Below are 12418 nucleotides of genomic sequence, written 5' to 3' on the forward strand. Positions count from 1 at the left end.
ACACGACACAGACCATGACAGTACCCCCCCCCCCCCTTAAGGGTAGACTCCTAGGCGACCCACGACAAGCGCAAAAAAAACAACAACGAAGAAAGTCAAACCCAAAACGGGTGGGTGGAGGGGAGCCAGGAGGAGGGAATCAAAAAAAATAAATGGACTGGGGCAGAGCGGAGGGGTGTCAGGCGGGCGGCCAGAAAACTGCCCCAGGGCATGGCAGGAAGCCTCAGGCGGACGGCCTGGGGGGCAAGCAGAGGCAGAGTGAAGGGGGAACCCTTCAGGAGGCCGGCGGCAAGGATGATGAGGGCTCAGTCCCTCAGGAGGCCTGCAACGGCAAAGAAACCCCTCTGAAGGCCGGCAGCGGCGAAGGCGGAACCCTTCAGGAGGCCGGCGAAGACGAGGTAGAGGGCGGGGCCCCTCAGGAGGAAGGCCAGGTAGAGGGCGGGTCCCCTCTGAAGGAAGGCCAGGTAGAGGGCGGGTCCCCTCTGGAGGAAGGCCAGGTAGAGGGGGGGTCCCCTCTGGAGGAAGGCCAGGTAGAGGGCAGACCCCCTCTGGAACGCGAGGTAGAGGGTGGACCCCCTCTGGAAGGCGGGACCCCTCAGGAAGGCAAGGTAGAGGGCGGGTCCCCTCTGGAGGAAGGCGAGGTAGAGGGCAGACCCCCTCTGGAAGGCCAGGTAGAGGGCGGACCCCCTCTGGAAGGCCAGGTAGAGGGCGGGTCCCCTCTGGAGGAAGGCCAAGTAGAGGGCGGACCCCCTCTGGAAGCCAGGACCCCAGAGGCAGGAGCGGAGGGCGTGCCTCCCCTGGACGGTCTGGAGGGCGGGCCCCCTCCGGCAGGAGCAGAGGCCGGACCTCCTCTGGAAGGAGCAGGGGGCGGACCTCCTCAGGCAGGAGAGGAGTGGTCTCAGGAACCGGACAGGGCTCGGGGACCGGAGTCAGTGCGGGAGCTGGAGTGCCAGGAGGAACCGGGTAGTACCCCAAACTCACCACCCCCACTCTGATTGTCCGTAAAGGAGGAGGCTGGTAGCTGAGGACCAGGGACAGAGGCTGGTAGCTGGGGACCAGGGGCAGAGGTTGGTAGCGGGGAACCGGGGGCAGAGGCTGGTAGCTGGGGACCGGGGCAGTGGCTGGTAGCGGGAGCGTGGAGGCTTAGGCCGGTGGCAGTGGCATGTAGCTCTCCGGCCAAAAGGTTGTGGGGTTGAGCAGCTCGACTGCCCACTCGGGTAAGACGTCCCCCAATACGGGCCTTGACGCAGCAGCCCTGCACGTACGCCCCATCAGAGCCTCCTGCTCCTTCCTGCTGTGAATGTTCTCCCAGCCATCCATAGCTTTGATTATTGAAACTAACAAATCCTCCAATTCACGGAAAAATTTAGCGTCCGCTGGGTCCAATGGTGGTGCTGTCATTCTGTTACGGTTAGCGGTGCAGGCAGGCAGGTAGGACCCAGATGCAGACGGTTTCTGCCAAAAGGCTAAGGCAAGGGGCAAGTGGCAAGGGGCAAGGGAACACAGGTGACAACAGAGAACACGCAGGACGAACTAACCACAATGACAGCACGAGGAACAAAGGAAAGACAAGGGCTTAAGTAGCAAACGCAACGAGGAACAGCTGAGACACATTAGGGGAGGGAGCAGTAATCAACACAGGAAGGAAACACACCACAACACGACACGGACCATGACAGGGTCTTCTCTGTATTTGATTACAATTCTTTGTTTCACCTGGTTACGATGGGCAGGATTATTTACATATTTTTCGATACTGCTGTTTATTACTTGTTCTTTGAACGCTTCATTTTAGCATATTTTTCAATACTGCTCTTTTTTACTTGTTCTCTGAACGCTTCATTATTAGCATATTTTTCGATACTGCTAGCTTTCTGTTTTGCTTGATACTGTTCATCCCAATAATATCTTAGTTGTGCTTTTAGCTTTTTAAATTGCCTATATTCTGTGTCTTCAGCATATCTTTTCCTTTTTCTTAGATTTTTTACTTTATCACTACATTTTTTGCGTGGTGAAACAAGGTCTGCATTGGACATTTTGTGTGACATTTCACAGAAGCTAGTTAAACTAAAGCATGTAAGAGAGGTTTTTTCTTTGACACATGCAATTGGTTCATAATGGCGTTCATTGAAGTGTTTCAGATATATAGCTTTTCTTAAAATCGGCTCAATGTTTGACGTAAACGTAATCCATTTCTGTTGACTGTATGTGCAAATATCAACACAGAGCAAATCTGCAGAAGCTTGTATTTCCAACACCGTTGCCCAAGATCCAACATATTTCATTTTTGAGTCCCTGAGATATTGCTCCACAGAAGCAAATTCAGTAATGTAATGAAGTGGATTATTTGAGATGTGATTCACTACAGCCTTTCTAAAGGCCTTGTGATGTGACTCGCAACCACTAATAACAGACGAAAGAGAACGAAAGAAACAATTACCGTCACCTTCAATGGGTGTTGTTTTGCATGGTTCAGGCTGTCCCATATCGAAGGTTTGTGCAACAATATTTTGATCTAAACTTGGTACGATATTCAGTTTGTTGCAGATCCTGTTTTTTTCCCTTAATGTCAATCCATTAAATATTATATTGGGGCTATCTGTTACAGAAATTAAACAGACATCTGATGCACCATCTGTGTGAATTGGAAGATCACTGTCAATGTTTACAGTTGTGTCACATTTGGAAGTGTTTGCTACAGGCTGCTCAGTTTCAAGGGAAAAAGACGTGTTTACTGCAAGGGAATTTCTATCTGTTACAGAAAGTACACAGAGATCCGAGTCACTGTCAGTGTCCCCAAATATGTGGCTGCTCTGATCAAACGATCCTTTAAGACACCCAGGGTTCTCATAAGTCACATGACTTGATGTAGCAGCTCTGGCAGGAGCAACATCACAGGGTGCCTAAAAACACAACAGTAGTTCAATCAAAAAGGGATGTAACCAATAGTTTACATTTGAATGAACAAGGAATTCATAAGAAGGGCCCTTAGAATAGAAACAAATTGAATATTAATGTAGGGGGAGCTGTCACTTCGGCTCCAGGCAAAAATAAAATCCATGCAGTTGACGATACATAGTAAATGTATGCAGGCTAAAAATATTGGTGCTACATTTGAAGAAAGACCCAGTTTAAACAGGAAGGACGTTTGCAAGGAGTTGAGACCAATAAAAAAGGCTAGGAATCAATCAGCTGTAGTTCATGGCTGTGTATAATGGTAAAACGGAATTGTACATGATATTAACATTACTTTAACTAATTTCCAAGATCTAATAAACGGCAGGAAAGCACACAAGGAACAGGGAATAACATGTTAAAAATAAGTACCTTCTGATTGCCACGTGTTGCATGAGGATCTTCAAGCTGGCAATTGACCTCAGGCGGGCTCTGCTGAAATGACAATTAATATGAGTGTTTTTAAAAGCATGTTGGTTCCCAGTAAGTAATTTGAAAATGTACATAGTTTAGGCAAATTAGTCAGAACTGCACACTTACACCATATCAATGTTTTAAAAGAATAAACAAACCAAAACAAAATGGGTCTCTTAAGCTGTGGTTTTTCCTGATGGTTTATAAATTTTCCACTAGTAATTGCATACCTGCTGACTGTTCGCAGTGACCTCAGGTGCTGGTTCATCCTGCTCATGGTCCTCAATGTGTGTCATCTGCAATCACAAGCATTAAGAATTTAAAAAAAATTGAGGTTTCCCCCTACATGCAAACTCATAAGCCATAAAAAAGGTGACATTTGGTGTATTGTGGTGAAGAGAATTAAGGACAAAGAAAACTTTTATTTCAGTTCAGCTTAAATAGTTAAAATGAGCAAAACAAGTTCATCAGCCACCCTTCTTGACATTTCCAATTCAAAGTGTGTAGATATTACCAAGAACATGTTAAAAACAGTTAAACTATGTAGATTGTAATTAAAGTAAGTAAAAATGTAAATGTTTCTAGATACTGATCCTGCAACAGATTGATTGATTATTTGCAAATCATTTGTTTATATTGTTTTCATTACCCTGGTTGAACATCCCAAGAAGCTGGTCTCATTGGCTGTTGGTTTATCAGCCTGGGCCTTCACAACTTTTGGCCCCCAAGCTGCTGGCTCCTCTTGTTGCCTCTGTCTAGAGACAACCTGAGCAGTTGGCTGGTTCACCTTCAGCTTCTACAATGAGGTAAGGGAGCAAAATTATCATGACAGATACAATTTTATGAAAATTGAAAAGTGGGCAGTTCTTACTGCTAATGTAGTTTATTTAAAACAGTAACAAACAAAGTGTTGTGCACGCCTGTATTTTGTGGCTCTACACACAAATTTAACAACAAAACCCAAACATTAAATTATTACAAGATGCTCTCTTTTCCCCCCCATTCCTTTACCTCACAAACCTCTGTTTGAAGAAACGGCCACTCATCAACACACAGAGACTTGTCATCCCCCTCCAGTTGAGAAAACTGTAATGACATAGTAAGAATTATATGTACATTACAATTGAGAAATGGTAACACAAAACTACACTTTCTTAAAGGCAACTTAAAATATACAAAAGAATACAGTACTGCACTCTATTCAGTGAATGTGTGTAATCATCACATGTTTGTATGTAAATTACGTTGCTTGAATGCACAAAAACTCTGCCCTCGAGAGTGGCTGGTACAGCAGCTTCTAGAACAGGTCGAGGAGGTAGCAGCTTTGAAGGTTCCGCAATCGTTGCTGGAGTTTTAAATGCCTAGATAATAATTTTAAATCATTGGCAAAACAATACCTAGTACACAGAGAATGTTGGACTATCTCTTGTATTAAAGGTGAAAATAGTTGTTCCTGTGTTTCAACCAAAAAACAAGTACATATTTCACAGAGAAATTACAAACCTCAACAGCTGTGGTTCCATGTGCCACCTTCCGTTTCTATCATAAAGGAAGAGAACAGAAATTATAACAGTTAATGAAATATAACACATTTGTTATCAATGCAACTATCTGTACTATACAATGTAAAGCTTGTCATACAGGATTACAGGCGGTATTAATATGTATGCACTCACAAACAGTTCATATTAAAATCACACAAATTACCTTTGTGTGATTCGCCATGGTAGCATACATAGGGCTGTCAAGGTTGGAAGGAACAATGCGATCTATTGCAGCCAACGTGTCAGTGCTAAACAGGATAGGGTTTAGCACGACAGGGTATTCCTGCAGGACCACGGGTGGTACACAAACCTAGGAAATAAAAAACAGAAATGAGCCATTGACCATTTACCTTGTCTTATAGGGATAGCATTTGAATGAAACAACAAATGCACGCATCATTACTGTTTAATTTCCTTTCAGCTATCATACAAATGTACAAACCTCATGAGAAAGGATCCTCATGCAAGACTGATCCCAGTCCTCAGGCGCATCCCAGTTCTCAGGTTGGCTGCGCTATAAACACATAGGGAGAATTAGTATTCAATAAATGTGGCCTAACTAAAACTAAAGCTCTTCAAAAATGTCTAACTTTTACCTTGCCGTGACGTCCGACAACAGTTTCCTTGAAGGGGTCAAGAGGACGTGGACGTGAAACTTCTCCCTTCACAACCACGGTGGTAGTCAATGATCTCACTGTTGGGGGTGACCTGGGAGGAACCACAGGCGGAGGTGTAACAGGCAGAGGTGAAGCTGCCTCTAGCTGCCGATAAGAGAAATGCCACAGCAACTTCGCGAGAACCTGCATCCCCAGATCATCACTCAGGTGGATCTATTATAATGAGAAACACAGGTTATTTTTGAAATAAACTGCTTTTGTCATATAAAAATGACATTACATGAATTTCTCACGTGCCAAGTTATAAACACAACTTACCCCATCATGACTCCACAAGGCACGTGAATCCAGCGGAAAGCGGTCAGCTGTGAGGCAGTAATTTACACCTGCAGAAGAAAACAAATATTAAAACCATACACTATATACATATTTTACATGTGGTACCAAAGGTTACACATAAGGTGGTGTAGATACACTTAAAGCTTTCCTTCAAAGATATTCTATACTGACATAGTCTCTTAATAATTTTTACATAGGTACCATTCTTTGCTGCAACGCGACGAAATTCCTCTCTAAGGAATTGTTGCGGCGCCAATTCACTGGCCAGCCGGGGTGGGAAATCGAGCACAAACACCTGATCCGCACAAAAGTTTTGGATTACACACTATACAATTCTGTTAAATAGTCTGCCTTAAAAATACACTTTATTTTGTAACACAAAAACTACCTTAGGCCATCGACTGCAGGCAGCTCTCAGAAGTCCGTTGAAGGCAACTCCAGCGGTTTCTATGCTGGGCGTCGCCGTAAGATTGTTGCTTGGGGCCAACAAGCATACAATGTCTGGGGTTCTACCGATGTCTGCGTTCAACAACTCAGTGCGAAGCTCAGCGGCAGACGCCCCAGGCGTAGACAGAAACCCAAAAGAAAGGCAACCGTCTGGCATCTTCACGTAACCGTCAGCCAACGCACGCAGATGCGAGTCGCCCACAAACAGCACAAACTATAAATAAGGACAAATAAAAAGTTGTCATTCCACTCCAAACATATTCCACAGCTACATTAAATATTATTTTCTAAAAGTTCTTCAACATGTTTACCTGCTTATCTGGACATTCAAGAGGGAGAACCAATCGATTGAACTTCTCAGTGTGGGGAGAGACAGGCCAAGGCTTGACACAATGACGTGCTCCAGTGCCATGCACTAATAAAAAGACAAATTCAACACAAAACTAAAATGAATAACTTATCTCGAGCTGTTGATCTAAAAGTCAAACATCACACATTCATGCAATAGAATTCTGAGGAATATAAATGAGTTGAAAACATGCATCATTGTATCTAACTACATACCAGGCTCAAAGCCTTTTGCCAGAGTCGTTGCCATTGGAAGAATCTTCTTCATTCTCATCTTGCCTGCAGACGAAGCGCGCGAGGGACGGGGCATCTAATGATTTCACAATAAAACTGTTATTATACATGTTGAGGCCCGAATTACACAACATTAATACACTATTACCAAATAAATGGAAGGGATTATATACAGTCCCCTCCATAAGTATCGGAACAGTGAGGCCAATTCCTTTATTTTTGCTGTAGACTGGAAACATTTGGGTTTGACACCAAAAGATGAATATGAGACAATAGCACGTTGATTTATAACAATGAGTTGTAGTTGTGTATTACAATGCAAATACGACAATAATTGGCACCAATATGGCGAACTTAGAAGAGCAATCAACTGAATAAATGCCAGGAATAGCCTATAGGGACATGCAATCAGCGCATTTGCAAATGAGTGCCTGCCCTTATGTCACACTCAACTTATGCAAAACAATCCGTTTTACCATCAACATTCAGTCACTGCCAAGATTTAAAGAATGTACTCTTACCATAAGTTAGAATGGACCCAAAGTGTGTGAGTGATACACTCTGATTTAGCTGGCTCCGCTTGGCAAAGAATATAACATATTTATCGATCTATCCGTTTATCTAGCTATATCAACGCATTTGTCTAGTTTTAATGTGATGTATTTTGTGTATGGCCAGTCAGACTTGTTGTCTCCCTTGTTCTGTGTGGTCTTGTAGACTACTGTCCTGTGTGAGCCAAATCACCTAAATGAATTCCCGACGATTTGTGTCGCTTAGCATTAATAAAGACTTGACTAGGCTATCTATCTAGGCTATTAATTAACAATTACTCGCCGAAGGCTCCGTGAATAGTGTCTCCCTTCGGTCTCGGGGGCTATTCCCCACTATTCACGGAGCCTGAGGTGAATGGTTTTACTATATACTCTACTACAACACTCCAAATTGGATTTCGTTTTTTATTAGCGATTTGTTTTTATTAGCGGACATTTTGCGATGAAAACAATATCCCGAGTTTGAGATGTCAATATGGGATATTGCCCTATATCCACCGGCATTAAGTTAGTTTAATATTCAACATTCATTTAACATTAAAAATACAAACCTATTATGCACTTCAACCAATTGAGTGAATGATGTCTAACCAACTGTGCAACATACAGATTAAAGTGTAATTCCGGCGCAAATTGAACCCAGGATCTTTGTTTTGGCATTAAAACCCATCAAATAAGCCTTCCAGATACCTGTTTCATTGAAAATCTAGTATTATAGTTTGCCGGGCGCAATGTTTGGCGTCCATGTTGTTGACTTGGGGCGTAGTGTTTCGCTTGAGCACTGCAGTTGTTTGTGCTTCGTTTTATGTGTAGGGACCATAGTCATGCTACTGCAGAGGTTTGGTGCTATTTACAATTTAATGTCCCCCATGTGCCACAGGCTTTAATATTTTGTCGCAAATCATTTGCTTGCAATAACTGCATCAAAAGCAAACCTCCAAAGCAACCATGCTAACTTAATACAATAAACATAATTATCCATTTCATAAGGACTTACCTTGAACTTCCTTTCGGGGAACCTCACCGTTGAAAAACAGAACGTGCTCAAATGAATCCTCTCACAGTATTAATTTAATCCTTGGAAGGCAGGGTAAAAAGGTCTGTCTCAAAGTTGATGTCTCAGCACAGAAAAAAACTCGCAGAGTGAGTCTCTTGCTCTATAGTATTTGGGACTCTCTAATTCGACGCCACTTCGACCTGGGCGGGACTTCCGGGACGTCCTACGTCACTCGCGATGGGTGTGCAAACTGTGCATGTGAGAAAGGTTTTGGCTTTTAGTGTCTGTTGGTAATAACGGTTCTGATGATTTTTCTGATGGAAAAGTGGTCTTTTATTTCCATAATCTTTGTTCAGTGAACGCATAAACCCGTTTGTTAGTTAGCAGTTAAACAAAATGCGACCTCTTTGTTTACAGTTACCAACGACCAACTGATGATTGGGGGTTCGATTCCCTAGTGATGCAAGGTTTTTTCTTTCATTTTGGACTGCACACACATCGCGAGTGACGGATACTCGCACAATGTACACACATCACTGTCTTTACAATTGCTAGGCAACCGAAGTTTAAAGATTGTCAAGTGGTTAACTCTTGAATCGCATGTACTAAGACCTGATGGGTTAGTGGTCAGAGAACAACTCATTAACGCGGGCATATGGGGTTCGATTCCTTAATGAAGCTAGGTTTTTTCTTTCATATTGAACTGGATGTTTGTATGTCATTTTGCGTAACTTGTAGTTTATGATGAAGAAATGTTACTGGGGCAGTCCGAATGTAGCGTCGACGACACGTTTGCGCATGCGCTCTTTGGATTACCGTAATGACGTCAGTTTGTTTTTGCACTATCGGAAAGATTTCAATGGTTTCTGAAAGCTGAGAGTTTGCACTTTAGTGCCAACATGGTGTCATTACGGTAATTTCACTCCCGCCTCTCGCGGAAGCCCGCGAAGACGCCCCTTTGTTTCCAGCGAATACACACACAGCGAGAGACACTGACAACAGAGGGGTGTTCCACGAACGGAGGTTTAACAAACACTGAGGCCACGTTTATACGTAGTAGGGTATTTATAGAAACGAATATCCCCCCCCCTCCGTTTTTCCAAAATAACATTGTGCACACAACATCGTTGCGTAGTGTTTCGCTTCTAAATCATTTTTGAACCACTAAATAGCACCAAACCTCTGCAGTAGCATGACTAGGGTCCCTACACATAAAACGAAGCACAAACAACTGCAGTGCTCAAGCGATACACTATGCCCCAAGTCAACAACATGGACGCCAAACATTGCGCCCGGCAAACTATAATACTCGATTTTCAATGAAACAGGTATCTGGAAGGCTTATTTGATGGGTTTTAATGCCAAAACAAAGATCCTGGGTTCAATTTGCGCCGGAATTACACTTTAATCTGTATGTTGCACAGTTGGTTAGACATCATTCACTCAATTGGTTGAAGTGCATAATAGGTTTGTATTTTTAATGTTAAATGAATGTTGAATATTAAACTAACTTAATGCCGGTGGATATAGGGCAATATCCCATATTGACATCTCAAACTCGGGATATTGTTTTCATCGCAAAATGTCCGCTAATAAAAACAAATCGCTAATAAAAAACGAAATCCAATTTGGAGTGTTGTAGTAGAGTATATAGTAAAACCATTCACCTCAGGCTCCGTGAATAGTGGGGAATAGCCCCCGAGACCGAAGGGAGACACTATTCACGGAGCCTTCGGCGAGTAATTGTTAATTAATAGCCTAGATAGATAGCCTAGTCAAGTCTTTATTAATGCTAAGCGACACAAATCGTCGGGAATTCATTTAGGTGATTTGGCTCACACAGGACAGTAGTCTACAAGACCACACAGAACAAGGGAGACAACAAGTCTGACTGGCCATACACAAAATACATCACATTAAAACTAGACAAATGCGTTGATATAGCTAGATAAACGGATAGATCGATAAATATGTTATATTCTTTGCCAAGCGGAGCCAGCTAAATCAGAGTGTATCACTCACACACTTTGGGTCCATTCTAACTTATGGTAAGAGTACATTCTTTAAATCTTGGCAGTGACTGAATGTTGATGGTAAAACGGATTGTTTTGCATAAGTTGAGTGTGACATAAGGGCAGGCACTCATTTGCAAATGCGCTGATTGCATGTCCCTATAGGCTATTCCTGGCATTTATTCAGTTGATTGCTCTTCTAAGTGCGCCATATTGGTGCCAATTATTGTCGTATTTGCATTGTAATGCACAACTACAACTCATTGTTATAAATCAACGTGCTATTGTCTCATATTCATCTTTTGGTGTCAAACCCAAATGTTTCCAGTCTACAGCAAAAATAAAGGAATTGGCCTCACTGTTCCGATACTTATGGAGGGGACTGTATATAATCCCTTCCATTTATTTGGTAATAGTGTATTAATGTTGTGTAATTCGGGCCTCAACATGTATAATAACAGTTTTATTGTGAAATCATTAGATGCCCCGTCCCTCGCGCGCTTCGTCTGCAGGCAAGATGAGAATGAAGAAGATTCTTCCAATGGCAACGACTCTGGCAAAAGGCTTTGAGCCTGGTATGTAGTTAGATACAATGATGCATGTTTTCAACTCATTTATATTCCTCAGAATTCTATTGCATGAATGTGTGATGTTTGACTTTTAGATCAACAGCTCGAGATAAGTTATTCATTTTAGTTTTGTGTTGAATTTGTCTTTTTATTAGTGCATGGCACTGGAGCACGTCATTGTGTCAAGCCTTGGCCTGTCTCTCCCCACACTGAGAAGTTCAATCGATTGGTTCTCCCTCTTGAATGTCCAGATAAGCAGGTAAACATGTTGAAGACCTTTTAGAAAATAATATTTAATGTAGCTGTGGAATATGTTTGGAGTGGAATGACAACTTTTTATTTGTCCTTATTTATAGTTTGTGCTGTTTGTGGGCGACTCGCATCTGCGTGCGTTGGCTGACGGTTACGTGAAGATGCCAGACGGTTGCCTTTCTTTTGGGTTTCTGTCTACGCCTGGGGCGTCTGCCGCTGAGCTTCGCACTGAGTTGTTGAACGCAGACATCGGTAGAACCCCAGACATTGTATGCTTGTTGGCCCCAAGCAACAATCTTACGGCGACGCCCAGCATAGAAACCGCTGGAGTTGCCTTCAACGGACTTCTGAGAGCTCCCTGCAGTCGATGGCCTAAGGTAGTTTTTGTGTTACAAAATAAAGTGTATTTTTAAGGCTTTAAGACTATTTAACAGAATTGTATAGTGTGTAATCCAAAACTTTTGTGCGGATCAGGTGTTTGTGCTCGATTTCCCACCCCGGCTGGCCAGTGAATTGGCGCCGCAACAATTCCTTAGAGAGGAATTTCGTCGCGTTGCAGCAAAGAATGGTACCTATGTAAAAATTATTAAGAGACTATGTCAGTATAGAATATCTTTGAAGGAAAGCTTTAAGTGTATCTACACCACCTTATGTGTAACCTTTGGTACCACATGTAAAATATGTATATAGTGTATGGTTTTAATATTTGTTTTCTTCTGCAGGTGTAAATTACTGCCTCACAGCTGACCGCTTTCCGCTGGATTCACGTGCCTTGTGGAGTCATGATGGGGTAAGTTGTGTTTATAACTTGGCACGTGAGAAATTCATGTAATGTCATTTTTATATGACAAAAGCAGTTTATTTCAAAAATAACCTGTGTTTCTCATTATAATAGATCCACCTGAGTGATGATCTGGGGATGCAGGTTCTCGCGAAGTTGCTGTGGCATTTCTCTTATCGGCAGCTAGAGGCAGCTTCACCTCTGCCTGTTACACCTCCGCCTGTGGTTCCTCCCAGGTCACCCCCAACAGTGAGATCATTGACTACCACCGTGGTTGTGAAGGGAGAAGTTTCACGTCCACGTCCTCTTGACCCCTTCAAGGAAACTGTTGTCGGACGTCACGGCAAGGTAAAAGTTA

At 42.9% G+C, this 12418-nt stretch overlaps 2 protein-coding genes across 12 annotated transcripts in view; one reads left to right on the forward strand and one right to left on the reverse strand.

The window, feature by feature from the left end:
• Positions 1–1009: 1009 nt before the first annotated feature.
• LOC115547316 (uncharacterized) lies at positions 1010–8632 on the reverse strand. 5 transcript variants are annotated; one of them, XM_030361478.1, is made up of 16 exons: positions 8447–8632; positions 6881–6974; positions 6628–6731; positions 6258–6530; positions 6071–6164; positions 5849–5916; positions 5510–5743; positions 5356–5427; positions 5077–5223; positions 4873–4908; positions 4614–4730; positions 4390–4455; positions 4019–4165; positions 3600–3665; positions 3328–3390; positions 1010–2903 (listed from the first exon to the last, which is right to left on the reverse strand). In XM_030361478.1, exons 2-16 carry the CDS (start codon positions 6972–6974, stop codon positions 1767–1769), a joined length of 2718 nt encoding a protein of 905 aa, XP_030217338.1. In that variant the 5' UTR covers positions 8447–8632; the 3' UTR covers positions 1010–1766. The 5 variants fall into 5 exon arrangements, with proteins under 5 accessions (XP_030217338.1, XP_030217331.1, XP_030217322.1 ...); XM_030361471.1 differs by having other exon boundaries at positions 1011–2903; positions 3328–3387; positions 4381–4455; XM_030361462.1 differs by having other exon boundaries at positions 1011–2903; positions 4381–4455.
• Positions 8633–10908: 2276 nt separating this feature from the next.
• Positions 10909–12418, forward strand: part of LOC115545225 (uncharacterized) — a 34952-nt gene continuing 33442 nt past the window's right edge. For 3 of the 7 annotated variants that reach the window (XM_030358176.1, XM_030358184.1, XM_030358193.1), the window contains exons 1-6: positions 10911–11033; positions 11183–11286; positions 11384–11656; positions 11754–11847; positions 12002–12069; positions 12175–12408. In XM_030358176.1, the coding sequence (XP_030214036.1) occupies positions 10940–11033; positions 11183–11286; positions 11384–11656; positions 11754–11847; positions 12002–12069; positions 12175–12408 (867 nt within the window). In that variant the 5' untranslated portion in view covers positions 10911–10939. Of the gene's footprint in view, positions 11034–11182; positions 11287–11383; positions 11657–11753; positions 11848–12001; positions 12070–12174; positions 12409–12418 lie in introns of all 7 variants that reach the window. The other 4 variants (XM_030358219.1, XM_030358228.1, XM_030358201.1 and 1 more) reach the window with 2 other exon arrangements.

Source organism: Gadus morhua, chromosome 1 (assembly GCF_902167405.1).
Source record: "Gadus morhua chromosome 1, gadMor3.0, whole genome shotgun sequence".
Classification (NCBI taxonomy): Eukaryota; Metazoa; Chordata; class Actinopteri; order Gadiformes; family Gadidae; genus Gadus; species Gadus morhua.

Bases quoted from the DNA above. Each gene is read 5' to 3' on its own strand.
- LOC115547316 (XM_030361462.1), bottom strand. From the start codon at position 6,974: ATGCCCCGTCCCTCGCGCGCTTCGTCTGCAGGCAAGATGAGAATGAAG. The intron at 4,731-4,872 runs GTTTGTAATTTC...ATTATTATCTAG, and splicing joins ATGGAACCACAGCTGTTGAG to GCATTTAAAACTCCAGCAAC. The intron at 4,456-4,613 runs GTAATTTACATA...ATGTCATTACAG, and splicing joins TTTTTGTGCATTCAAGCAAC to TTTTCTCAACTGGAGGGGGA.